General features: G+C 44.1%; 2 protein-coding genes across 3 annotated transcripts in view; both read right to left on the bottom strand.

Annotated features, from left to right (window-relative positions):
- Window positions 1-3,921, bottom strand: part of INSC (INSC spindle orientation adaptor protein) — a 159,465-nt gene extending 155,544 nt beyond the window's left edge. Inside the window, exon 1 of the mRNA XM_042958024.1 lies at window positions 3,792-3,921. Within this exon, the coding sequence (XP_042813958.1) occupies window positions 3,792-3,824 (33 nt within the window). The 5' untranslated portion in view covers window positions 3,825-3,921. The remainder of the gene's footprint in view (window positions 1-3,791) is intronic.
- Window positions 3,922-3,996: 75 nt separating this feature from the next.
- LOC102968670 (calcitonin) lies at window positions 3,997-7,893 on the bottom strand. Of its 2 annotated transcripts, none has more exons than XM_007083246.3 (4): window positions 7,687-7,893; window positions 6,522-6,616; window positions 6,111-6,257; window positions 3,997-5,243 (listed from the first exon to the last, which is right to left on the bottom strand). In XM_007083246.3, exons 2-4 carry the CDS (start codon window positions 6,605-6,607, stop codon window positions 5,078-5,080), a joined length of 399 nt encoding a protein of 132 aa, XP_007083308.1. In that variant the 5' UTR covers window positions 6,608-6,616; window positions 7,687-7,893; the 3' UTR covers window positions 3,997-5,077. The 2 variants fall into 2 exon arrangements, with proteins under 2 accessions (XP_007083308.1, XP_042813959.1); XM_042958025.1 differs by lacking the exon at window positions 7,687-7,893 and adding an exon at window positions 6,738-7,433.
- Window positions 7,894-25,672: the final 17,779 nt, after the last annotated feature.

Raw genomic sequence — 25,672 nt, 5'->3', positions numbered from 1 at the left:
AGGGAATCAAAAGGTACTAACTTCCAGTTATAAGCTAAATAAGTCCTGGGGATGTAATGTACAGCCTGATTACTATAGTTAATACTATGGTACTGCATATTTGAAGGTAGCTAAGAGAGTGGGTCTTAAAAGGTCTTGCTCATCACAAGAAAAAATAATTGTAACAATGTGTAGTGATGGATGCTAACTCGACTTAGTGTGGTGACCATTTCACAATATCTACAAATATCAGATTATTATGTCGTGCACATAAAAGTAATACAATGTTATGTGTCAGTTATATCTTAATTTTAAAATATAAAAAATACACTATACAGACAGACATAACAGTTGTCTCCGGGGGTGAGCAGTGGTGCAATTGACTGCAAAGGAGAAGCATGGCAGACTTTTGAGGAGCAATGAAACTTTTGTATCTATTGAGGTGATGACACAAGTCAATGTATTTGTGAAAGTTCACAGAACTGTGCACAGAATGGAGTTTCTTTGTGCAAATTTAAAACGTTATGCTTAAATTAAAGAGATGCTGGAGCTGGGACTCTGCAAGCTGCATTTTCCTTCATCCAGTGGTCTGGCAGAGAAGACGTTTCCAAATTTCCAGTTTGGTTCCGTTTTCCCATACTCCTCCAACAGTTTTGTCACACCCTTTCAAAGATCCCACATCTGCCCACCTCTCTTCTCAGTGGTCTGAGCATCCTTCTCCAAGGTTCTAGATTGTCAGTGCCTGACCTCTTCTTATCTTTGTTCCCCCAGCCCTGAGGATGGTAGCTGCCTCCTTCACTTTCTATCTCTGCACTAACTCTTGTTCTCTTTCATCTTTTCTAAACCCTACTTAGTTTCTTTTTTTTCCATTTTTTAAATGTATTTATTTGTTTTGAGAGAGACAGAGACAGTGTAAGAGGGGATGGGTAGAGAGAGAGGGAGAGAGAGAGAGAATCCCAAGTAGGCTCTGCACTGTCAGTGCAGAGTCCAACACAGGGCTGAGACTCACAGAACCATGAGATCATGACCTGAGCTGAAACCGAGAGTCAGACACTTTTTTACTTAGCCAACTGAGCCACCCAGGTGCCCCTACTTGGTCAGTTTCTTATATTCTTTCCATTAAAATTATTGATGTGGTTTCTGTTTTACTGACTAAACGTTGATAGGAAACCAACGTCTTTCCTATGCCCTACAAGGTCCTACATGATATGATCTTCCCTCCTCATTACTTCTCAGACCTCGCTTCCAACTTCTCTTTCTCCTCATTCACTGATTCACAACAAATAAAGCAGATAAAGAAACATGTTAAATGTCACCATAGAAATGTGGTCATCAAGGGATGCCTGAGTGGCTCAGTCCGTTAAGTGTCAAACTCTTGATTTCAGCTCAGTTCATGATCTCACAGATAGTAGGATCAAGCCCCACACTGAACTCTTCACTGACAGCACAAAGCCTACTTGGGATTCCCTCTCTCCTTCTCTCTCTGCTCCTTCCCTGTTTTCTCTCTCTCTCTCTCTCTCTCTCTCTCTCTCTCTCTCTGTCTCAAAATAAATAAATAAACTTAAAAAAAAAATGTAGTCATCAGAATTCAACGTGTGGAGAACCCCAGTGGACAAATAACTTAGTTCCTCCAACAAATAAATTGCAAAAGGGAAAAAAAATAATGGAGGGCAACATCTAGATTAGAAGAGCCTTAAAACATATAAACCAGCAAAAACAAAAAACATATAAACCAGCAGCAATGTGGAGACCTAATCTGAGCCCTGATTTTATACAGACACCAAACATACACATATACAAGATAATGGAGGAATTTGATCCATGACTGGATGTGAGATGAAGGAATTAAGAAATTAATGTTAATTTACTTTAGTTGTTAAATGGGACTGTGGTTATGTTTAAACGTCCCTCCCATATACGGGGAAATATTTATGGATCTATAGATGTTACAATACACCTGGGCAGTGTAAGAGATGGCACATAGGTGTAATAACATTGACCATAAAAGGATCATGTGTTGAAGCCAAGTGTCTTCATTAGTCTGCTGGGACGGCTGTAACAAAATGCCACAGACCAGGTGGCTTATAAACAAATATTTACTTCTCAGTTCTAAAGGCTGGGAAATTCAAGTTCAAGGCGCCAGCAGATTCACACCTGGTGGAGGCCCCTTTCCTCACTCACAGCAGTTCTTCTCACTGTGGCCCCACATGGCAAAAGAAGCAAGGGAATTCTCTCCACCCTTATTTGAAAGGGCACTGGTCCCATTCAGGAGGGGATGACCCTTATGACCTAATCACCTCCCCAAGTTCCCACCTCCCAAGACCATCACTTTGGGGCTTAGGTTTCAATATACAATTTTTTGGCTAGGCAGGGTAGGGTGGGGATGGAGGGAGGGCACACAAACTTTCCAACATGTAGCACCAAGCAATGGGTAAAAGGGATCCATTTTATTATATAAAGACTAGGTTGTTTGTATGTTTTAACACGGTCCATTTGTCTTCAAAATCTGAGGGTCTGCCATGTGAGGCAGTTAGGTCAAAGAACAGCTCATAGGTCTCTGGAACTCATCAGAAGCCATTGTCAAGAAGCATATAATGCAGTGGTTTCAACTGTAGGCTCTGGAAACCAATGCCTAAGTTTACTATTTTCTATCTATGTGACCTTGGACTTCACTTCTCCAGGCCTCTGTTTCTTCAGAGGCAACATGGAAATACCAATGGTATCTCCTTTGTGGAGTTGTCATAAAGATTAAATGAATTAATACGTATAAAACACTGTCTTAAAATATCAACTGTCCCAATTTGAGTAAGCACTCAAAACATGTCAACTGTTAGTGTTATTATTATTACATAGGGAAACAAGTTGAAATGAATCACCAGGGTCTCAAAACACATGTATCCAAAATATGCTTTTAATCTTGATGAAGTTCACAAATGATACAACATTGAGATTTCCTTAAATAAAGTCTACAGTCATGTTCTTAGACAACAAGGCAAAGCATCACCATTACCACATGTCCCCAGAGGCCACAAAGGCAATGACTTATTGTCCCCCTAAGGTTTGCAGAGCTGCTGTGATCAACAGGATAGCTCTCAAAGAACCAGTTTGCTACCAGATAATCCAACGATAGATGCCACCACCACACTGACACACACAGAGTCAAATATAAAAAGGATACACGATACATATGGAATTAGCTTATTTTGCATTCACTTTCATTCCTTGTAAGTGACAAAGGTGCTTTTTTCAGTATCTATTGGGATGCAAACATGTATATCTTCCATGGGGCCTTCCCACCAAGTGTTGTCAACAGAAATTAACAGAAGTGGTGAGTTCAGCTTCATGGTGACCTGAGATGGGAAAAAAATAAAATAAAAAAAGAAGACAAAGAAGTAAGAAGGAAGAGGAAGTAGAGAAGGAGAAGAAGGAGGCATTGGCAAATAAGAAGGACAAGAAGGAAACAACCACAATTATTATAAAAAGAACACAAATGTACAGGAAAACAGCATTTACAACCTATAGGTATGAGATGTAGACAGGCTTTTAAGGCAGATGATGGAAAAAAAAGCAATTATCATTTGGCAAGCATTTTATTTCTCATTTCTCTTCTCAGAGAGATGACGCTGCATGTCTGCAGCCTGTGTCAATACTCTGATTTCAGGCTGAGTTGTGGAAGAATCTCACCACTGAGAAGGAAGCATGGAATTGGAAAGAAGGGATTTGAAGACCCTTCCCAGGTCCAGTGGGTTTCATAATGTGGCTCATAACCCCCAAATCCCCTCCCCTCCGACCCAACGGAAAAGGGCAGTCACCTTCTTCCTGGAGTCACTGAGCTGCTCAGGCATGAAGGTCCCTGCGGCGACGGCCAAAGGCTTCGGAGCCCACGTTGGTGGGCACAAAGTTGTTCTTCACAACACCTCCAGATCTGCTCAGCAAGCCTGCCAGCCGATGGGTCACACAGGTGGCAGTGTTGCAGGATCTCTTCTGGGCAGTGACGCTGATTTGCAGGATGGGGAAAGAAGAGGTCTGTCAGTGAGAGGCAAGGGGCAGGAGCCTGCCAGCCTGCCCCTGAGGCCTTCATAAAGAGAATTTCAGCTCTTCGACATACCGCTTAAGAATAAGTGTTTCTCCTAAATGCAATTATCAAAGCTGTTAGGAGAAGTGGCCTGGCAGCTTTTGCTAGGAGCCCTGCCCAAAGACCTTCGTGAAAAAAACCCAGTGCCAATGTGATGAGCACTGGCTGTTGTATGGAAGTGTTGCATCACCATATCATACACGTGAAGCTAATATTACGCTGTATGTCAACTAACTGGAATTTAAATAAAAACTTTAAAAAAAAAAAAAAAGAAAAGAAAAAACCCAGTGTCAAGCCATGAGGCATGTACTGAAATCAGCACTTACCGTCACTTACATACAGTCTCTTTAGAACCAGGATGAAGTGGTCACCAAAGGCCCAGCCCAATCCCAAGACATGCAAGGGGCATAGAGAAACCATAGAGCAGCCACAGGCACCATCAAAACCACTTTCCATGGGAAAGGAAAATTCCCTGACGTCTTACCTGAAAGAGGCTGTGAGAAGAGGGAAACAGCGTCCTCCCCCAGAAGTGTTTACCTGTTTCTCAGCACACCTGTTCTTGACGGTGGAACTGGTTCACAAGGACCACTCACCAAGCCCTGTACCCAGCTACCCTGAGGCTAACGCTACTTTTAAGCATAGATAGGTTCTGGGTACTCTCAAGCCTTGGACACGACCAGAGTAATGACCACCACAGTGCAAATCCTTTTAGAAAATAGGTTTATTCATCAATGATGAAACATGAAGGATGCAGCAGAAATTGGGGGACTCTACCATGAAATCCTCTGGGATCTCAAGAAGCTTCCCTCACTCTTGCCTCTAACTTGGCCTATGAGTCCTGCTCTCTTCCCTTCCATCCTGAGGTCCCCCATATTCTCTGTGATAAGCAAAGCTACCAATACCAGCTTGAAGAGCAATCAAAGTGGAATCTGCATGCATTTAGTTCAAAAATGGGAGCAAGAAGGGAAATCAGGAAGGAGTGGAAGGAGTCTGGTTGCCATCCTGGGGCACCCCAAAGCAGGGTTACTGGCCCTTCTCCAAGCTGCTGGCTATGTCCCTTTTCTTGCCAGGTGTTTCAGCCCCGAAGCCGATGCCAGAGAATGTATGAAAGTTGTTCAGGTCCTTCGAGTATGCGCCCAGCACACAGGTACTCAGATTACTGCACCGCTTAGCTCGGAAGCTGTCCAGGCTGCAGGGAAAAGACATGCCAGACAATACCATGCGCCAGGCCTGCCCCTGAGGGCAGTCATGCAGAAAGTTAGACGAGGGAGGGGCACCTGGAGCAGAGGCAGGAGGGGCAGGCAGGAGGGCAGCTCACACATCCTCCATTAGGAGAACTCTGAGGCTTGCTGAGCCAGGGCAGCGTGGGGCAGGGTTGCAGCGGGGAAGGGGTGCCCTTTCCTAGCCTTCCGCATGCTTCTCAGTCCCTGCTCTGCAGAGAGGTCCTTAGGGTAGATGCAGGTGCAGCACATGCCAGGCAGTGCCGGGGCCGGGCCAGGGGCTGGCGTGAGCTCCAGGCTCAGGGGACACGGGGAGGTGGGGCTGGGGAAGGGCGTCTGGCCCCATGACAACATGCACGTCTCCACAGATCCTACACATCTCAAGCCCCCAGACCTACCTCAGGTACTGCTCTACCTGACCCCACCCTCTGCAAGGCCTTTGGCTTCACCTTGCAAATGTGCAATGAAGGCTCCTCGTGGGTGTGAAAGAACAACACACACAGGTTAAATTTCTAAAACATCCTGAGATATGCTGAGTCCATCCCCTGGCTTCACACTTACCGGTCCCAAGTCAGCCAATGCTGGGAGTTTCCTTAGGGCAAGACCAATTCCCCCGAGTAAGTGATTCCATACCTCCCCATTTCATTTCCTAAAAGCTTTCAGGAATGTGTCTTTTTGTCTAACCACAGTCTCTTCAGCTACACCTGGACCTCTGTCTTCCTCAGAGCTTGAGAATGACTGGGCCCCAGGGCCTGATGAACAACCACAGCCTGCTGGTGCCCTGGCCAGATGTTGTATTTCCTGGGGTATATGCCAGGGCAGGGTGGGAGCCTTACCTGGAGCCCTCTGTCTCCTCCTGCTCCTGCTCCTGCTCCAGTTCATTTGTCTTCCCCTGCACATAGGCCTTCACCAGGGCAGCCAGCAGGAGGCGCCCTTCCTTCTCACTGAGTGCGGTGGGGTCTGGGAGGCTCTCCAAAGCAGACCTTCAGGGGGGAAGCAAATCCAAGAGAGGCTCTGAGCCCCTGACTGCCTCCACCCCATGACAAGTAGCAAGGCTTCCTGGTCCCTGTGACCTACCCTGAGGATGTGCCCCCTCCCCCGACTCCCAGCCCACAAGGCCCAATCTGAGGTCCACCTGAGGGTCTTAATGCACCAGGAGCCTTGCTGCTGTGACCTCAGAGGCACAGAAACTGCCTCAGCCCAGGGGCAGTAGAAGGGGAGTGTTCTGTGGCTTCCGGCTGTCTCACCTGAATGGTGCCGCCTGGAGGCTGCCTGCCTGGCACAGGACCAAGATGCTGAAAGCCAGAAAGGGGGAGGACTTCCCGAAGCCCATGCTGCCTCTCTGTAAAGAGAGAATGATATTACCACTGCGCGAAGACCAAGCAAGGCCTGGGGCCCACAGACCTAAGTGCCTGTTCTGCCATGCAGGTCTTGTGGCCTCGGGTTACCCTACCTCCCCATACCTCCATTCATTTGCCAGATGGGCTGCTGTGAATCTCAAAAGATACAGTGCAATGAATGGCTTTGTAGAGCAGAGACAAGTGTCTCAGGGTGTGGTGGAGTTCTGTGGAAATCGGGGAGAAGCCACAAACGAGTGCATGCATGCACACAAACCCACACCTTCCTTCCGCCCTTTGCAGAAAACAAGCTGGGACCCACCCTAATGTCAATTTGTTCTCCCATTGCTCTAGTCTTCTCAGGAACTGAGAAATCTAGGACCACCTACCCCTTTCTTTTGGACTTGGCACTAACGCATGGGACAGGAAAGCAAGAAGGGTACCTTGGAAAGGAGCACTGGTCGATCCACCCAGTATCTGGGTTTGGATTCGAGGAAGATTTTAATATGCAGTTACCGGTGTGTCAGGGCTCTGCCCGCCCAGCCCGTCTACGCTGGAGCGCAGTTTGGCAGTGGGTGCTGGGCGCCAGCATCTGGAAGTGAGCCCCCTTGTCCTGCGCGGCTGACTGCACAGTCGCAGGTCCCCTCCGTGCCCCAGGGACGCTCGTGGGCTGGCGGCGCCTCACAAGAAAGCTCAAGGCTGCACGTCCCGAGAATCAAACATGATCCCTCAGGACACAGACCGCGCAGGGCATTCCCAGACCAAACTCGAGCAGGATCCTGCACGCCCAGGGGTTCTAACGAAGGGGCCGCAGACCCGCCTACCTGAGCTCGCGGAGCTTCCAGCGCCCAGGCAAACCCTGGGAATGCTTGAAGTTCCACCTGTGCTAATTAGAAGAAAATGCTCTCCTCTCAACCGCCCCCCTTCCCCTGAGCGGGACAGAGAGCTAGGAGCACCTGCCGTAGGTGGGCCGCGATGCCCGTGAGAGGTAAAGGAAAGGCAGACAGATGGAGCAAACTAGATGAACTAATCCAGAGGCAAGTTATTAGAGTGGGCAGAGGGGGGAGTTCCTCACCTGGAGACGAGTTTCTGGAGAGCGCGAGCGGCCGGTCCACCCCGTTGGACACAACGCCTGCTGCGGGCGTCTTCCCCGCGGAGCTCTCAGCTCTTATTCCAGCGACAGTGGGAGGGGGGTCCCCACGAGTCCGCGCGGCCAATCCAAAGTGGCCAGGACCGACCCAGCTCCAGTGGCGTCATTGCTCGCTCTCCCTGCACTGGTTCTCTAGGGAGGGGAACCATCCGCTCTGGCTGTCTTTTGCAATGAGGTCATTGCTTGGAGAGCGGGAGGGCAGGGAGGGGTGGAGAGCTTTCGACGACGTCCAGAAAATGAGGGCCAATGGAGGAGAGTTTGGAGTCAGCCACAGTGAGGGACCAGAGCTTCTCTCACTGTCTTGGTGCCTGAACTCTAGTCTTGAAGCCCCTCTTGCTATGCCAGTAAGGACCTCCTCTGGCCACCTGGACCCCGAGGAGTCCTGGGTTCTAAAAGGGATCTCAGCTGAAATAGCCCACTGTGAAGGAGTTGGATGGAGCAGAGAGGGGCTGGGGGAGGGAGGGAAGAGGGGCCCTGAAACATTGATCTCTTTGGACCACCTTGGGTGCCCCTGAGATAACCTCCGCACTTTCCCCCACCCCCAGGCCACCTGCGCCCCCGCACCCTGCACCCCTCAAAGTCGTTTTGCTTCTAGTCTGGCAGCCAGCCAAGCCTCCTTCGCCTCACTTCTCTGGGACCGGTAGGAGTGGTCGGGAGGACTGGGGAAGGGGCTAAGCTGCCACTGGCTACAAGTAGTGCTAGGCATCTCCCTCCTACTCCAGAAACCTCGACTGTGGGATCAGCATGCCCCCCTCTAACCCAGGACCCTGCACTGCGGCGCCGCCGGAGTTGGTTTACACAGCTGTCCTGTGCTTCTGGCTTCTGTTTGCTAAGCTGCTGGGCTGGGACAGCCTGTGCCCAGGTTTCTGCCCCTCTCGCTCCATACCCCTGCCCCACTTCTCTGAAGCTCTTCATTGTCGAGCGGGCGCGCGTCCTGCGCGGTCCCGCAAAGGAGAGCCGGTGCTGCAAGCCTTAAGGGCAGACTTCAGACTTTCACACACGCGCCCCTCTCAGCTACAGACCGCTGGTGAGCGCGCTCACACTGCCCGCGGGGCGCACGTCCCGGGCTCAACACCTGGTCCCCAGCCACCAGCTCTGCCTTTCGCATTAACACACGGACACTCCTGTTGATAGCCAGCACTTGCTGCAACAGACGCGCCTTCGCGAGCTGTTTGCAAGTGAGCGCGCGCGCAACAACCCGAACCAACTTCTCCCAGACCCAAAAGCAGCCCCCAGGGTTTCTGCTTTAGGAAACAGGCACGTTTTACACACACACACGGGTGCACACTGTTCCCCAAGCACGCACATCCGGGCGCATGGACTCAGCCTCTACCTCCTTTCTTGAGGAAAGGCAGTTTCTCGGAGTAGGCGCTGCGGGTACTCACAGCACCCGGGCGAGGGGAAAAGATCCCGGGCTCTTACGGAAAGGGGCGCAGAGTGGACTGGCAGGTAGAGGCAGTGGGGAAGAAGTGAAGAAGTATCACCCACCCTCCGGACCTTAGGCTAGCCCTTTCTTGGGATGGGGGCTGTGCCTCCCCAAAGCTCCCTCGGGCCCCTCCTAACTTCGGGTAGCCTCTAGAGAAGCCTCGCCCAGAGGCTCGCGGCATCCCACCCGCCGGTGCTTCCTGCTTCTGCAGATCAGAAAGGCGCTCAGGGGCTGCCCTGTGGGTCTGTCTTGCTGTTGCAGGACCCTGCCTTCGGAGCGACGACGGGTTGTCCTCTAGCACCTGGGCAACAAAAACTCCACGCAACATCCCAAAGAATCCTGACCCTCAAAGCCAGTTGCTCTTGCGGGGCCTTCTTGCTACGCCAGCAGGCAGAGTGCACAGTGGCTTCATGACCCAGAGTCGTCCCTAACCCCTGAACGCAGCGTGGCACCTACAACGTGGCCCAGGGCCATAGCGGACGCGGAGGGGGGACAGGGCCCTTCCTCTTTCCAAAGCCCTGCAAATACGACAGACCTCTGGGTCGCTGTCCCCGGATTCCAGCAGGAGTGGAAAGGCACGGCTGGGAGACACTACCTAACTGATGCCTCTGCCCTCCACACCGCCTCTTTCCGGACCACTGCCACCCGTCTCTGAGGTCTGGCAGAGCACGTAGCCCGCTCTAGCATTTCGGGGTTGGACCATCCCCCACCCCCACCCCTGAGCTCTGGGGACTGGGAGAAATCGCTGGGCCCGTGTCGGGACGAAGGTGAGGGGGGAGGGGTCGGAGAGAAGATCCGTAAGGCCCCGGACCCTAGAGCCCCAAGCTGCTTAGCTTGGACGAAGTTAGTGGCGCGCTGAGCGGGGGAAGCTGGCGAGGCGCGCGGGAGGAGTCAGGTCGAGGTTTGGCCTCCCCGGGAGGCCCACAAATATGAATCTGGGGGCAACTTTGAGTCCTTGGGATTGAGGGCTGGGAGGGCTGAACTGGGATCAGCTGCCTGCACTCTAACAAGAGTGTGCACCCGACCCAGAGGCAGATCTTAACACCAATATACCTGGATCCGCGCTTTGAACATCTTCTTGCGAGCTCCAATAGGGCCGGCTATTTTAGCTCCAAGCACCCAGAATTATTTGACATAATCTTCTTCCTCCTGTCTTTGCACAGTACCTGGCGCACAGTAGGTGTGCAGCAAATGTCCAGTGAAGGGGGAGTGAGCAAGAGGATGAATGAGTGAAGAGTTCCATGGGTTCATTACAGTAAGAGTTGGCAGTGAATTCTCAGCCAAGTTGAACTAAATAGACCCAATTTAGATCCATTAGATGGCAAAACAGATCCTTGGTCCAAAGACGCACCTCTTTATTGAATGGAAGGAATCAGTGTCCTGGAATCTGTTATGAGAGCAAGTACTGAGGGCTTCTTCTCTTCAGAAGCTCACTAGCTCCAGAAGCACACAAGGCAGTTTTCCTCACCCCATCCTTGTATTATATCAGTGAGTGAATGGAAGAAAAAGTCAATACAATAACTTGCTTTCTAAATTGAGAAAATTACATTTTGACTTCCCTGGAACTGTTCTGAGCTCCAAGGCATCTCCAATCAAACCAGCTGGCATAAAGATTTATAAAGAATAATTTCATAGAAGTTTCTTGTGCTTTTAAATTGTCTCAAGTATTTTGATGCTCAGTTTAACTATCTTATGTAATTACTTTTAAATTTTGAAACTGCTAGTCTTACAATTTTAGAGAGAAACAGATTCCATGTACTAACCTTCTTGAAGTTTATTTTCATTTACTTTGACCTACTCTCTGTGTTCTTTACAAATTTCCTAGGAGAAATATTCCTTAGAAGAAAGTTTCATTCATGCTACAAATATTTGTTGAGGGCCTACTATGTGCCAGACATTGTTCTAGGTACTAGCAATTCATGGTGGACAAAACAAAAACTCATGCCTTCCTGATGCTTGTATTAAAACGATGTATTTAACAGAAATCCTTGAATATCACCCTCTACCCAAATAAAACATATCCCTACCCTATTTACATTCTCCCAATGTGATAATATCAGATATGCATTTGACAGAAGGATATTCAGGGTTTACGTTATTAAGCCATGTAAATATGATTTATTCCCAGCTGAGGCACATAGTGTACTTTGATTATATTTCCTTATACATTTCTTTCACTTTTCATCAGGAATTCCCTCACTTTCCACTTGTTTAATTTTCTTTCTGCTCATCTCAGTTTATTCCTTTTTCCTCGATCCTATTTGTTCCTCATTCTCAGTTTCCTCTCTCACTTTGGTGGAGCACATTCACCATTGTATGATAGATAGATTTTCTGGAGATGGAATTTTAGGTTGGAAATCATTTTCACTCAGATTTTGAAAATATTGTCCATTGTTTTCTATTTTCTTTCTTTCTTTCTTTCTTTCTTTCTTTCTTTCTTTCTTTCTTTCTTTCTTTTCTTTCTTCTTCTTGGCATAGGCATTCGAGCTCTCTATCTCAGAACCTTCTCATCAATGTTCTAAAATATCATGATCATGTGCCTTGGTGTAGACCATTTTTATTTATTATGAGTACTGACAGAACACTCATAATCTGAAAATTCATGTCCTTCACTTCAAGGAAAGTTTCTTGCTTTATTTCTTTGATAATTTATTTTCTTTTTTCTTTTTTTTCTTTTTTTGGTTCAACATTCTGGGTTTTTTTTTTCAAGTTTTCATTGCCTTTTAAATTCTCGTGATCATATTTTTAATTTCCAAGAGCTTTTTCATTTTTATTCTGCGACAGTTACTTTTTATATCCTCCTGCTTTTATTTAATGGATACAACATCTTCTCCTAGGTCTCTGAAGCTGTTAAACATAGGTTTTGTTTTTCCCTAGTGGAAATATCCCCTAAGGAATATTTCTCCTAGGAAATTTGTAAAGAAAACAGAGAATAAGTTCAAACTTGTTTGGTGCTTCTCACATTAAAGGGTAGCTTCACATTTTTAGTTCTCCTTGACTGCTGATTTCTATTTAAGAGGAAGGTCATAAACTGCTAATCAGAATATGGAAATGGCAGAGTTGTCCATCAGTGGGCCTGAATATAGAGTGATTAGATGGAAACAACCTCCCCATTTTATTGAGGGGGGAACCCTAAACTATGAGTAGTTATAAGACTTTTCCCTTGGCTTTTGATATGTCCCAAGAGTCTTCCAATCTCCTGAATGGGTCAGTGGGATGGGGGCTGAGGTAGAGTATAAGCCAATGAGTAGGAAAGGAGGCTGAGTTTTACCATTCATTATGGTAATCCTCCATTCTTCTCTGGCACCCAGGAGGGATAGTCATCTCACTGTATAGGATATAGAAAGAAATCCTGGGTCTAAGTACTCCGCTTAAAGGCTTCCAAGCACTCCAATCTTCAGCCCATCTTGTATCTCCGCCAACAGAGGCAACCAAGTGATCAAAGCCCTGAGTTTGTCCTGGGTCCTTTCTTCTTGATGGATTTCCCTACCCTATTAGAGTTTATACTAGAAATGTATGCCTTTACAATGCTTTCTCTTCTACTAAGCCAGTTAAGAAGACTGGCTGAAGAATGGGAGATCCAGACATCTTTGCAGAGCCCTCAAATTAGACTCAATTTATTGGGCACTTGACCTCAGCTGATTCCCACTCCCCATCACAGGCCGCCTGCCTAAAGGCTTTTTTCCCAAACCCCAGAAAAATGTAGATGCCAATATTTAACCCACAGAAGTCCCTTCTAGAGAATATTTTTAGAGTTGTCTGTCCCTGCCAGAGAATGAGCAAAGCATGGTGGCCCGGACCCAAGCTGGTCACTCTGAGAAGTGGACAGACTCAGTGAATGACGTCAAGGAATTACTCAGGTTGGGTTCCTCTGAGATGATTAAAATTCTCTCTTGGCTCAGACTTGCAGGACCAAAATTGACTGTCTTCTCCCTGTCTGAGAGCATTGTTCCACACTACAAAGGAAGTAGAAATACAGGTCCTTAAAACTTTCTTGTAAAGCTAATTAGAGTAAAATCTCCTGCATTCAGCACTTTCAGAAAAAATGAGAGTTTTGGTAAATTATCAGGTAAATGAAACGTACTTTAATGAAAAATGAACCTTTTTAAAAGTCACTTTGGATGGAAACCCTTTTTAATGCATACATTCTCCTCTTAACCTTCTCTGGATGACTCACAGACATCATCAAAAAAAACATCGGTCACAGTGCTGCATCTTGAGGAAGGGTCTGAGTTAGCTAAGCTATTTACCTCCATACCTGCTGACCCCAAATGCTGTGATTTTTAACTCTTGGACCATTATTTTCAGTTATTCTAGATTCATCTTAGCATGTTAGTTACTCATATTCAGTTGCCTATGAGATCCTCTTACTCAGCATCTCAGGATCATGTTTTTGATTTTTGATAGTTTCTTCCAGTCACTATTAATATATCTGCCCCGAGCCTCAGGGCCCATCTAACCCAAATTTTCACCACCTGAATTTTTGCCCGAATTCAACACCATCAAGAAAACAAAAGGAACAGATTCAATAGAACTGGCTGGAGCAAATCAAAAGGAGGATTAAGGGAAAGATCTGAGTATCTCTCTTATGAGTAATGCTAGAAAGCTCTAATTCATTTTCCTATCTTTTTTGGCCCTCAGGTATGTCCTATATAGAGAATGTTTCTGGGTAAGTGTTTCTATGGTGTTAAAGAAATACGAGATAGGCCATAGGTATAAAAAGAGGGTCTTGCATAACAGTGCTGTCCAATAGAACTTTCCACAGGAATGGAAATGTTCTATATCTGTGCTGTCCAGTACAATAGCCACTAGCCACATGTGGCTCTTGAGCACATGAAATATAGCTAGTATAACCAAATAACTGAATTTTTAATTTAATTTATGTTTAATTAATTTAAATGTAAATAGCCATATTTAGCTAGTATTGGACATCACAGTTGACAGAATCGAGTAGTGGTTAAATGCATAGATTCTGGAGCCAGACTGCCTGTTGTTCAAATTCTGGCTCTCACCCTTATTAGCTGTTTGACCACAAACAAGCCTCTTGAACTCTCTGTGATCCTCCCTTGTAAAATGAGGATAATAATATTGCCTATTTCATAGGGCTGCTGTGAAGATTAAATAGGTAATAAATATAAAGTGCTAAGAAGAGTGTATGACAACTAGTAGGTGCTATATAAATGTTAACCATTGTCTCATACTGGGTTTCTCCAGAAGCATAACCCAAGACAAGAATTTGAGTACAAAGCATTTGAGAGTTGTGTCAGTAAGGGAACGAGGAAGTGAGACAGGGAAGGGAAGACAAACCATTACAGAATATGGTAAGAAGCAGGTTACAGCTTCAGGCAACTGGGGCTTTATCCTGCTTGAGACCTTCTGGAACACTGTAGAAAGAAAGCCTCATAACTGCCCCACCCAACAAATGGTAAGTTATCTATCCGCCAACTCCAGTCCTTTATCAGTTGAAGGGTGATTTCCAGAGTACAAACTCCCCAGCACATCTAGCCAGTCCTGCATGGCCAAGCTTCTGCAGCCAGAGAAAATTCCAAGGCAGAGAGTCACAGGGGCTTGCAGTAGAAACGTATATGTGTACATGGAACTGGTAAACAGTGGTGGGCCTCAAAGACAGTCTGCTATAATCATAATAATATTATAAAGAGTCTGCCACTCCTTAATGATCCTCCCTAGAAACGGGCAGGGATAAGTTTCTCACCCATAATATGCCGTGAAAGATTAGCAAACAGTTTGTTATATGCTGGTGTCACCCTCACCCATTTCAGTTTTAAGGTCTTTTCTCAGAGTATCTAGAAAGCCCTTTGGCAGCCCCTGAGTCCTAGGACCAGTAAACATCAGTGCCCCTTTCATCAGTAGACAAACACACAGAAAAAAATCAGTGCTCTCTCTCTTCTTGCAGAAATAAATCAAACCCATACAGAAGCCTGCCATTCAAAGAAAAATATAAAGGATATGCTGTTAGAGACTTATTTGTGCTGGGTAAAGGCCAGCAGTGGCAGTGGGAGAGTGTGGGGGGGGTGGGGAGGGGGAGGCTCTCAATCATGATTTATTAGTTTTCATGGATCAAATTGTTATTTCTTGTTGAACAGACCGTATTTTCTCAAACCTCACATCTTAGAAATTTCCTTGGCCAGGAAATTACTGGAGAATTTCTTCTGCTTATTGTTGAAAATAATTATATCAGGCTTTTTTTTTCCTTTTTTTTTTTTTTTTTGGTAAATAGGTGTTTTCAGCTCTCAACCTTGGTGGGTTAAAATTAAATTTTCACACTCACTCCTGGAAGGATGGAGGGCTATGGGAGATGGTAGGATTACTCTTAGCAATAATGCCAATTGTTAACATTTGACATTGTATTCATCAGGGTGCTAGTGTCATATAACAGAATCCTCTCAGCTAATTTAAACAGGATGGTATTTGTTACAGGGTAGTGAGTAGCTTACAGAATTTTTTCAAAGGCCAAGGAATCAGGTCTGGAGGCCACACAACCAGGAGAAACCAACTCTAGTAGGAAGTCCATTGGTGCTCACCTATAGCAGTTTTGACTCTAGGTGACTACTCTGTGAGTGCCCCCAAAATACCCTGTCCCCACTTACACAGCCCATATCTTAAAATGCTCAAGCTTGCCTTCCCAGTGTTCATGAATGTCTACCTGTTCATGAATGACTGCCAGAACCTAAATTTTGTGTGGAACTCTAGCTGCAAGAAGACCTGAGAGGAAATGTTTTTAATTTTCTAATGTCTCAAAGAAGGCTTACAAGAAGGATTTTGGGTAGCTATTGAGCAAGGCACATTCAGCTTCACTTGGATGTTTAATAATCCTAACTCCAACTCCAAAAAGAAATTTTAGGGTTTTTTTTCCTATCCAAATCTATTTCTCCCCTAGTTTTACCCAGAATAGTAAATGGCAGCACCAATAGCTTAGTGTGTTCAGCTCAAAATTTAGGTATAGTCCTTAATTCCTCCTTTCTTTTCATCTATATCCAGTCCATTGGTAAGTCCTACTAAGTCTATTCTCCCCACCCCAAACACATCCCATATCCATCCATTTCCTTCCATCTCCACTAGAGTCTTAGTCCGTCTGAGTTACTATGACAAAATAGCACAGACTAGGTAGTTTATAAAACATAGAAATTTATTTTCACAGTTTTGAAAGCTGGAAGTCAAAGATGAAGGTGATAACATGACTAGAGGAGGGCCCTTTTCTGGGTTGCAGACTTCTCATTGTACCCTCACATGGCAGAAGGGGACAAGGGAGCTCTCTGAGGTCTCTTTTCCATGGGCATTAATCTTATTCATGAGGGCTCATGACTTAACCACCTCCCAAAGGCCCCATCTCCTAGTACCATCACACTGAGTGTTGGGATTTCAACATATGAACTTTGGGAGGACTCAACAACTCAGACCATAGCAACTAGGGACCCTTGTCCAAGCCACCATCATCTCTTGCCTGTACAATCCCAGGAATCTCCGAACTAGTCTCCTGGATTTGACTGTTGCCTCTGTAATCCCTTCTCCACATAACTCTCATAGTGATCTTTTAAAAGCATAGATTGTATTGAGTCATTTCTCTTCTTACAACTCCCCAGTATAATTAGAATAAAAATTTAAATACTTTTATATGGCTTTTAAAAGAGATGTGATCTACCTCCTATCTGTCTCTCTAGTATCTTCTGATGACAGTCTCCCCTCACCCACATACCCACATTGGCTTTCCGAAAAGTCCTAAGCTGACAAACCAAGAGCTTTCTCACCCTAAAGCCTTTGCATTTGCTGGTTCCTGTGCCTAGGAAAGTCTTTCTTATCTGTCAATCTTACCCTTCTATGACAACATCCACACCTAACACACACACACACACACACACACACACACACACACACACCCCACTCTTTTGATGGCCGGCTCCTTATCACTCCTTAAATATCATCCACTTAAAACACCTCGCCTGGCCCCCCCATCTAAAGAATTCCCTTCAGTCTCTTTATGATATTAATCTGTTTTACCTCCTTTCAGAACTTGCACCTCTTTGAAATTATCCCTGAAATCTACTTTATTTGTATATTACTTGTCTTTTTTCACTAGAATGTTAGCTCCTTGAGAGCAGCCTTCTTGCATATCTTGTTTGCCAGTATCTCCAGTACCTGAAAGGGCTCAGCACAAATTTTGGCCTAATAAACATCTGAAGAGTCATGGAAGCATATGAATGTTGACTCTGCAAAACTTAGCAGTGTGCTAAGGGCTCTACTGAGATAATTTTACATAATCTGTATGTATTAGTCTGTGTTCTCCAGAGAAACAGAATCAATAGTAAATATTATAGCTGATTACTATAAGGAATTGACTCACATGATTATGGAATCTGAGAAGTCCAAGATCTGCAGTCAGCAAGCTGGAGAGCCAGGAGAGTAGATAGTATAGTTCCAGTCTAAATCCAAGCCTGAAGGCAGGAAAATACTTGGATCAAAATGAGCCAGGCAGAGAGAAAGAATTCTTTCTTATTCAGCCTTTATTATATTCAGGTTTTAATGGATTAGATGAAGCCCACCGACACTGGGGAGGGCAATCTGCTTTACTCAGTCAACCAATTCAAATGCTAACCTCATCCAGGAACATCCCCACAGACACGCCAGGAATAATGTATGACAAACATCTGGGCAGTCTGTGGCCCAGTCAAGATGAGACACAAAATCAACCATGATACCTCACAACAACTCTATGAAGTAGATACTGTTATCCTTGCTTTCCATTTGAGAAAACCAAGGGTAGAGAAGTTAAATACTAGCCCAATGTCACTCACATCTAATAAGCTTAAGAGCAGGATTTAAGCATAGACAGTCTGACTCCAGAGTCCACACTTTAAATATTTATGTTTATTTTCCTCTTTCATAGCAATTGTGATATTTATGGAGTAACAGAACGCTCCAGATAAATGGTCTTCTGAGCTCAACTAATTCAAATAGGCATGGAGATTAGAGTGAACTCTAGGCAGACCCAACTATCTCCCCAGGTACCCAGACATAATTAGTAGAGAAGGCTCTTGGGGGATCAAATTCACTCTTTTATAGACCATCACATTCCTTTGGTCATCTCTTTTCATCTTGTCAGAATATCTGAAGACCATGGCAGCACCTGTGAAATTTTCAGAGAGGGAGCCTCCAGTCCCAAGACCAGAGCCCCATCTCTCCTTAGTTGACTACTTCTCCACAGTGAATGGATTATGTGGGTCAGAGATGATGTTCATTTTTCAGAATGGAGTGAATAAATGAACTGTCAGGTATAGGAGTCAGAATTTACCAAAAATCTTGACCCAAGGGCAACAAATGTGATATTCCAATTGAAACCAGATTCTAATCCTAAGAAGGTAAAAATGCTATGCAAATTTCTGTTCAGAGATGGACCTGTTTAGAACAGTGCCTGGCACACAGTAGTCACTAAATATATATTTGTTAAAATGAAAAACAGTGGTATAGCAACTTTTTTTGCTTGTTTGTTAATTTGTTTTGTTTATCCATGATCACCAGTGCCTTGTTGGATCATCGATGTGTTTGGATATCCAAGTTTGTGATCTGAATTTAGGAAAAACGGCATTGTTTTTGCATAACAGAGGGACAAAAAAAAATTGAAGTTCCCTTCGGGCAGTCTTGAAGGGATACATGAAAAGAGAAGAAACAACTCAAGCTCAGTCTCACAGGGGTAAAGAGCTAGTGAGAAACATTTCTTGATAGTTAGGGGATGAAATGAAGGACAAAATGGAGGGGAAAAAAAGGAAAAGAACAAAAATCCTTCATATGAAAATTTAGTTTAGTTATTTGGCAAGCTACGATGTGACTTCTCCCTTTACCTCTATATCTTTAATATAATTGATTATAATTTTTTTTTCTGTTTGGTTGAACTGGATATTTTTTAATACCAAAGGATTTTTATTTATTGCAAAATTGATTATTACATAATAGCTTACCATTTTATATCTTGGAGATGCTTCAGAAACAGTCACTATTTTTTTTCACAACATAAAACTTAATTTTATTTTTTTAAATTTACATCCAAATTAGTTAGCATATAGTGAACAATGATTTCAGGAGTAGATTCCTTAATGCCCTTTACCCATTTAGCCCATCCCCCCTCCCACACACCCTCCAGTAACCCTCTCTTTGTTCTCCATATTTATGAGTCTCTTATGCTTTGTTCCCCTCCCTGTTTTTATGTTATTTTTGTTTCCCTTCCCTTATGTTCATCTGTTTTGTCTCTTAAAGTCCTCATATGAGTGAAGTCATATGATTTTTATCTTTCTCTGACTAATTTCACTTAGCATAATACCCTCCAGTTCCATCCACATAGTTGCAAATGGCAAGATTTCATTCTTTTTGATCGCTGAGAAATACTCCATTGTGTGTGTGTGTGTGTGTATACATATATATATATATATATATATATATATATATATATATATACATACATACCACATCTTCTTTATCCATTCATCTATCGATGGACATTTGGGCTCTTTCCACACTTTGGCTATTGTTGATAGTGCTGCTATAAACATGGGGGTGCATGTGTCCCTTCGAAACAGCACACCTGTATCCCTTGGATAAATGCCTAGTAGTGCAGTTACTGGGTCATAGGGTAGTTCTATTTTTAATTTTTTGAGGAACCTCCATACTGTTTTCCAGAGTGGCTGCACCAGCTTGCATTCCTATGAACTGGATATTTTTGAGGAAATCCAGGAAGAGTTTGAGTTTTATTTCAGACTCCACATGAGGAAGAATCAAAGACAGCACACATAAAAACTGAAACCTAGAGATGATGAGGATAAAATCAGGGTTTGAGCTGACTCTACCTTGTGAGGGAGCTGGAACAGGTTGGTAGAGCTCATCTCACATCTGGGGCTACACCAGCATCAGGGCAGCCTTCAATGAAGAGATTTCTCAAGGTTATTGCCTTCCATTTAGTAGGAATGGGAGTCATCCCCCATCCTTCTCTTCTATGAGATCCCACTAGGAGTTGTTTACTGGAAAATCTTCATGGCCTTGCATCAGCCCCCTTGGACTCGCCATGCCTGCCCCCAGCTCAGTGACTTACAAGTACCTTGTTGCAAAAGAAATCGAGTAGAGGGCAAAGCTCTCACCTTCCCTTCCCTATTAAGAGCTCCAATGTTCTCATGTGTCATTTGGTAATTGAGATTGTCAATTAGTTGCCTCATTTCTGGTCCTCATTTTCCTCTCTTTCAGCTAAACTCAACCTTCAGCCCGCACAATGGAAGTCAACAAAGTGAGGTAACAGCTTTCTATGTGAGTCACTCTGGGTGACACTGTGTTCAAAGAGCACTGTGGGGCGAGTAGACAGAGTCCTCCAGGCAAGTGTTTCAGCCATCCAAGAACTGGCATGCAGCCCAAGAAACACTCTCACCTGATGACGGACTAGTGGGATGAGTCCTGGAGGAAATAGTTCCCAACAGCCAGAGAGTCTCTTGGCTCATGCACAGCAATGCTCTTCTCGATTAAAAATGTTGTCATCATTCACGCTGCAATGTAAAATCCTTTTACACCGTGCTCAGATTTCTATAGGTTTCCATCTACTCTGCATATTAAAGATAGGACCCTTCCATGAAAAGGTGACATCTCTAAGTTACTATTCTGCCTGAACAGCCCTAAATAATGTACAGAAAATGGTTTGGGGCCCTCAAAGGGCAAATATAAGGAGGGAAATTTCTATGAGCTATTTCTCTTTGCTGAGCACTCAGAGGAAAATTATAAGTGGTTGGAAGAAGGCTTTGTTTTCTAAAAGACTTTTAGTCATTCCTGAGAAATCCCTCTGCTTATTCCCGGAGAGAGGTCATCTCTTAGATGCTGTCAGTCAGACAGAGATCAGCAGCAAAGGAGAGGTGCTCAGAGAGATTTCCAACTAATGCAGCCAGAGGAAAACTGCCAAAGAAGCAGGGCTCCTTAGGATAAGTAAATTGAAGGATATTTGGGGGATAAAAATAAATCCTTTTTCAAAATGAAAGATGGAAGGATGCTGTATATACAAATTGCCCTGTACATCAAATTCTGAACAACAATATCACCATGGCTGGCCGCAGCGCAATGACGCAAATAAAGATCTTCTCAGATATGCTTGATGGACCTTTCCTCCAAAGGTATCTATCCTGTTTCCATCTCATTCTCCTAGGACTTGCAATAGGGGGCTCTTAAAGATTTCACTTTGGTCATAATCTCAGTGGATCCAGATTGAAAACTTTGGGATAGGGACTTCTATATAGAGATTGAGGAAATACAACCTAAATACAGATACTGGCAGAGGAGAGGTAGGTTGTCTAGCCTAGTCAGAGAGAACACCATGCCGGATTCTTAATTCCAGAAGTAATCAGCACTATCAGATCTCATTGGTGAAACAAGTGATAAGGAACCTATAAGGGGAGGAGGGACCACTCAAGAATCTGAAATTTTTCAGGTCACAGAGTATGGATCACACCTCAACACCTAACCAGAAACTTGGTGGAACTGGAGCCAACCTCCCCCACCCCAACCCTCTGAAGGTGAAGCTGAAAATTAGAGTATCAGAGTTGTATCCTCATGATGGAGTAGAGAGCTAGCCAGCTAATCAATGAGGATCAACATAGAAGTTCAGTACTGTGTAGGGTCATAAGAGAAGTAAGGAGAGTACTAATTAGCTACTAGAGAATCCTGAAACGCTGGCTCCTAGGTATAACAATAAATAAAAATAAAATAAAATAAAATAAAATAAAATGGCACTTGGATGGCTCAGTTGGTTAAGCGTCCAGCTTTGGCTCAGGTCATGATCTCATAGGTCATGATCTTCATGGGTTTGAGCCCCATGTCGGGCTCTGTGCTGGCAGCTCGGAGCCTGAAGCCTGCTTTGGATTCTGTGTCTCCCTCTCTCTCTGCCCCTCCCCTGATCGCTCACGTGCTCTCTCTCTCTCTCTCTCTCTTAAAAATAAATAAAAACATTTAATAAACCAACCAACAAACAAACAAATAAATAAAGGTGGTCTGGGGGCACCTGGTCATGAACTCACAGTTCATCGGTTCGAGCCCCACATCAGGCTCTGAGCTGTGAGCTCAGAGCTTGGAGCCTGCTTCGGATTCTGTGTCTCTCTCTCTGTCCCTCCCCTGCTCATGCTGTGTCTCTCCCTGTCTCTCAAAAATAAATAAATGTTAAAAAAATTTTTTTAAATAAAAATAAAAAATAAAGGTGGCCTGCAGGAGAGGATCTAAAAGGATCCAAATAGGAACTGAGCAGCTGGCAAATAGTCTGCGGATCATGACAATTCCAGGCCCTTTAAGGTGGTAGGACAGACACTATTAAGATCTATTCTGGGGCGCCTGGGTGGCTCAGTCAGTTGAGCGTCCTACTTCAGCTCAGGTCATGATCTCACAGTTCGTGGGTTCGAGCCCTGCATCAGGCTCTGTGCTGACCACTTGCTCAGAGCCTGGAGTCTTCTTCGGATTCTGTGTCTCCTTCTGTCTCTGCCCCTCCCCCACTCATGCTTTGTCTCACTCTGTTTCTCAAAAATAAATAAATGTAAAAACAAAAATTAAAAAACAAAAAAGATCTATTCTGCACAGCGAGACTATTCTACCAGAGAGGATTCATAATTAAAATAGGCAAACAGGAAATATAAGACAGAGGCTGACAATGGTTTTGTTGTAATTCTTAAAGAACTCAAGAACAAACCCCCAAAGACCCAAAAGACTCCTGGTTGAATTTTAGAGCACTAAACAAGCAGTCAGGAGTTTTTATGCATTTTGTAAGCCTTGCCCACCCTTCCCTGTTCTACCCCCAATCTCTACTATTCTGTCAACCAGTTAGGCACTTGAGTCCCTGGGCTCAGCAAAGTAATGTGTAGGTTCAATACAAAAGTGGTTCAACAGCAAAGCCCAAAGACAAACTGACTTCATTATTTCCCAGGGCACACAGTTCCTTTAAAGTAGGGCCACTTATAAAAGCAATAATAACAATGGATGTCAACATTTATTTCATAAGTTCCTACATCTAAGCTAAGGGCTACCATTCGTTACCTATTGTGTAAATCTTTACAACAACCCTATGAGATATGTCCCATTACTGGTCCCATTTTACAGATGAGAAAAAACAGAGGCTCAGAAAAATTAAGCAACTTTCCCAAAGTCACATGGCCAGTAACCGCATGTGACATATAAAGAAAATGGGCTCATTCAGTACTCCAACTTATTTCTGGTATAACACCCAGTATCATAGAGGCTGGAAAACTAGAAACTACATTACCAGATCCCCTTGAAACTGGGCTCCATGCGCAGACTAGGTTCTCACAAGTAACACCTGGAGGCAGAAGGGACTAGGAGAGCCTCCAGGTGCAGAGGTTGTATGTGGTTTCTTCATGTGTTTCTTCCAGAGCGGCTGTGTGGAAAGTTCTGGTCCCCAATGTCATAACTGCGGCAACAGCTGAATCAATGGGGTTCCCCTAAAATAGTCCTGTGATGTGCTTGAGTATTTCTCCAAGCTGTTGTGTTCTTAGCTATGGTGGAACTAGGCTTGGTTCCTTGGGCTCTCCAAAGTTCCTTTAACCTACGTAATCTCCACTAACAAACACTTTGTGCTTAAATAGGTAAGAGTGAGTTTTGTCATCTACAGCTCAAAACCCTGAATAATCACCGTGAGAGCTAGGATTCAAACAGAGTCTCTTCTGACTTAGAGCCCAACACTTAACCTGAGTTTTACTGAGAGGCAAGGACAGCTTAAATATAAGGAATTCTATCAAGCAACATTTAACTCAACTTTCTTGAATCACTTACGTTTCTGTGAACTATAAAATGCTCCACATCCAGCTAACCATACATATTCATCCTTCACATATCAGATGCCCCTCCACAAGAAACCTTCATGATGCCCCCACTCCTGTTATTTAACCCTAAGGCACCTTTATAATTCCCTACTCCAGCATTCACCTACTGTACCTGTTCAGTTCATTGGCCATAACACCTACTAAAGTGTAAGGTCTGGGAGGGCAGGACCCAGGCATATCTTAATCCCCTCTGTATTTCCAACACTTATCACAACCCCTGGCACAGAGTGGGCACTCAATAAATACATATGGAGTTCTCAACACCCACCTCCCACAGAAAAATAAATAAGTATATCACTATGAGACGTGGTGGGTGTGTTAATTAACTGGATGTGGAATCCCTTCACAATGTGTATGTATATCAAATCACCATGCTGTACACTTTAAATATCTAACAACTGTATTTGTCAATTATACCTCAATAAAGCTGAAGAAGATAGACAAATGGATAGATAGATGTTGAATAAATTAATTGTGGAAACAACTCCCAGACGGTGGCACATCGCTGAGGGCTTTGTCTAGCATTGGAGGGGAGGACATCTGAATCCCCGTGTCCTATATTGCATACATTTGTTGCTGATAAACTCTCTGCATCAGGGGTGGAACTTTGGATAACTGCAGACAAATAGGGTGAGAGTTCTCAGTAATAAGTGGGTTATCAACAATACCAAGAAGTATGCAGTTTAGGAGGATCGGTCTAAGTTGTAGAACATAGAATAGAAATTCCTAACTTGGTTAGTGAAACAAGAAAGGACTAGAAAGAACCTGCAATTCTCACAATTCTGGTTAAGGGCTTCACTAATGCCCTAATGAGAAGGTATTGGTGGTTGGCCCCAATACACACTGGAGGAGTGCCTAAGCAGTATTTGTAACACAAGCCAATATTTGAAATACACATAATATATATTGTTTATAGTATAAACTACATATAGTACATATCATAAAGCTTATATATGCAATAAACATGTAAGTAAATTCTCAAAAGTTTCCATTTCATATAGTTCACCCTTGCCAAATAAAAATTTGTTGTCTTTATTAAGAAAAATATTTTAAAGACCTTTCAAATTGGTATTAATAAGTAATACCTGAATGAGGTAGAACTAACTACTGTCTAATTAAGTAAACTAGGCAGGCGTCCCCTTCCATGTCCATACATATCCTCACCTCTGAAAGAGTAGTGAAGATCTTTATTTAAAATGAGTTATTGCAGATGATTAGCACTGTTTAAACAATCCCAATGAGGGATTGTTTTTATTTGTTCTATTGATATATTAATTCTCAAAGGATATAACTTCCTCATGTGGGTTGAATTTCACAAAATGATAGTTCAAGCCCTTGAAATATTGACTGAAAAACTAATTTATCAATGCTGGCAAGAAATCTTAATATCTTAATTGGTTGTAATATAGGATAGCCTGGTTTTAAAAAAGAAAGAATAAAAAAAAAACCTTCCCCGTTTCCAAATACAAATCAATATATTTCTAGTGCTCCTTGGATTCCCTCTTATCTTCTACCATCCCTCATTCCTCATTCTTCCCTACAAACTAAACATTAAATGTACCTACTAAGTACATAATCTGAGTCAGTGGGTTTTCCTGCTTCTTTTAAATCCAAAAATAACAGCTCT

This window comes from Panthera tigris, chromosome D1, assembly GCF_018350195.1.
Source record: "Panthera tigris isolate Pti1 chromosome D1, P.tigris_Pti1_mat1.1, whole genome shotgun sequence".
NCBI classification, from domain to species: domain Eukaryota; kingdom Metazoa; phylum Chordata; class Mammalia; order Carnivora; family Felidae; genus Panthera; species Panthera tigris.
The sequence above is the reverse complement of the archived record's forward strand: the minus strand, read 5'-3'. Positions and strand labels throughout refer to the sequence as shown.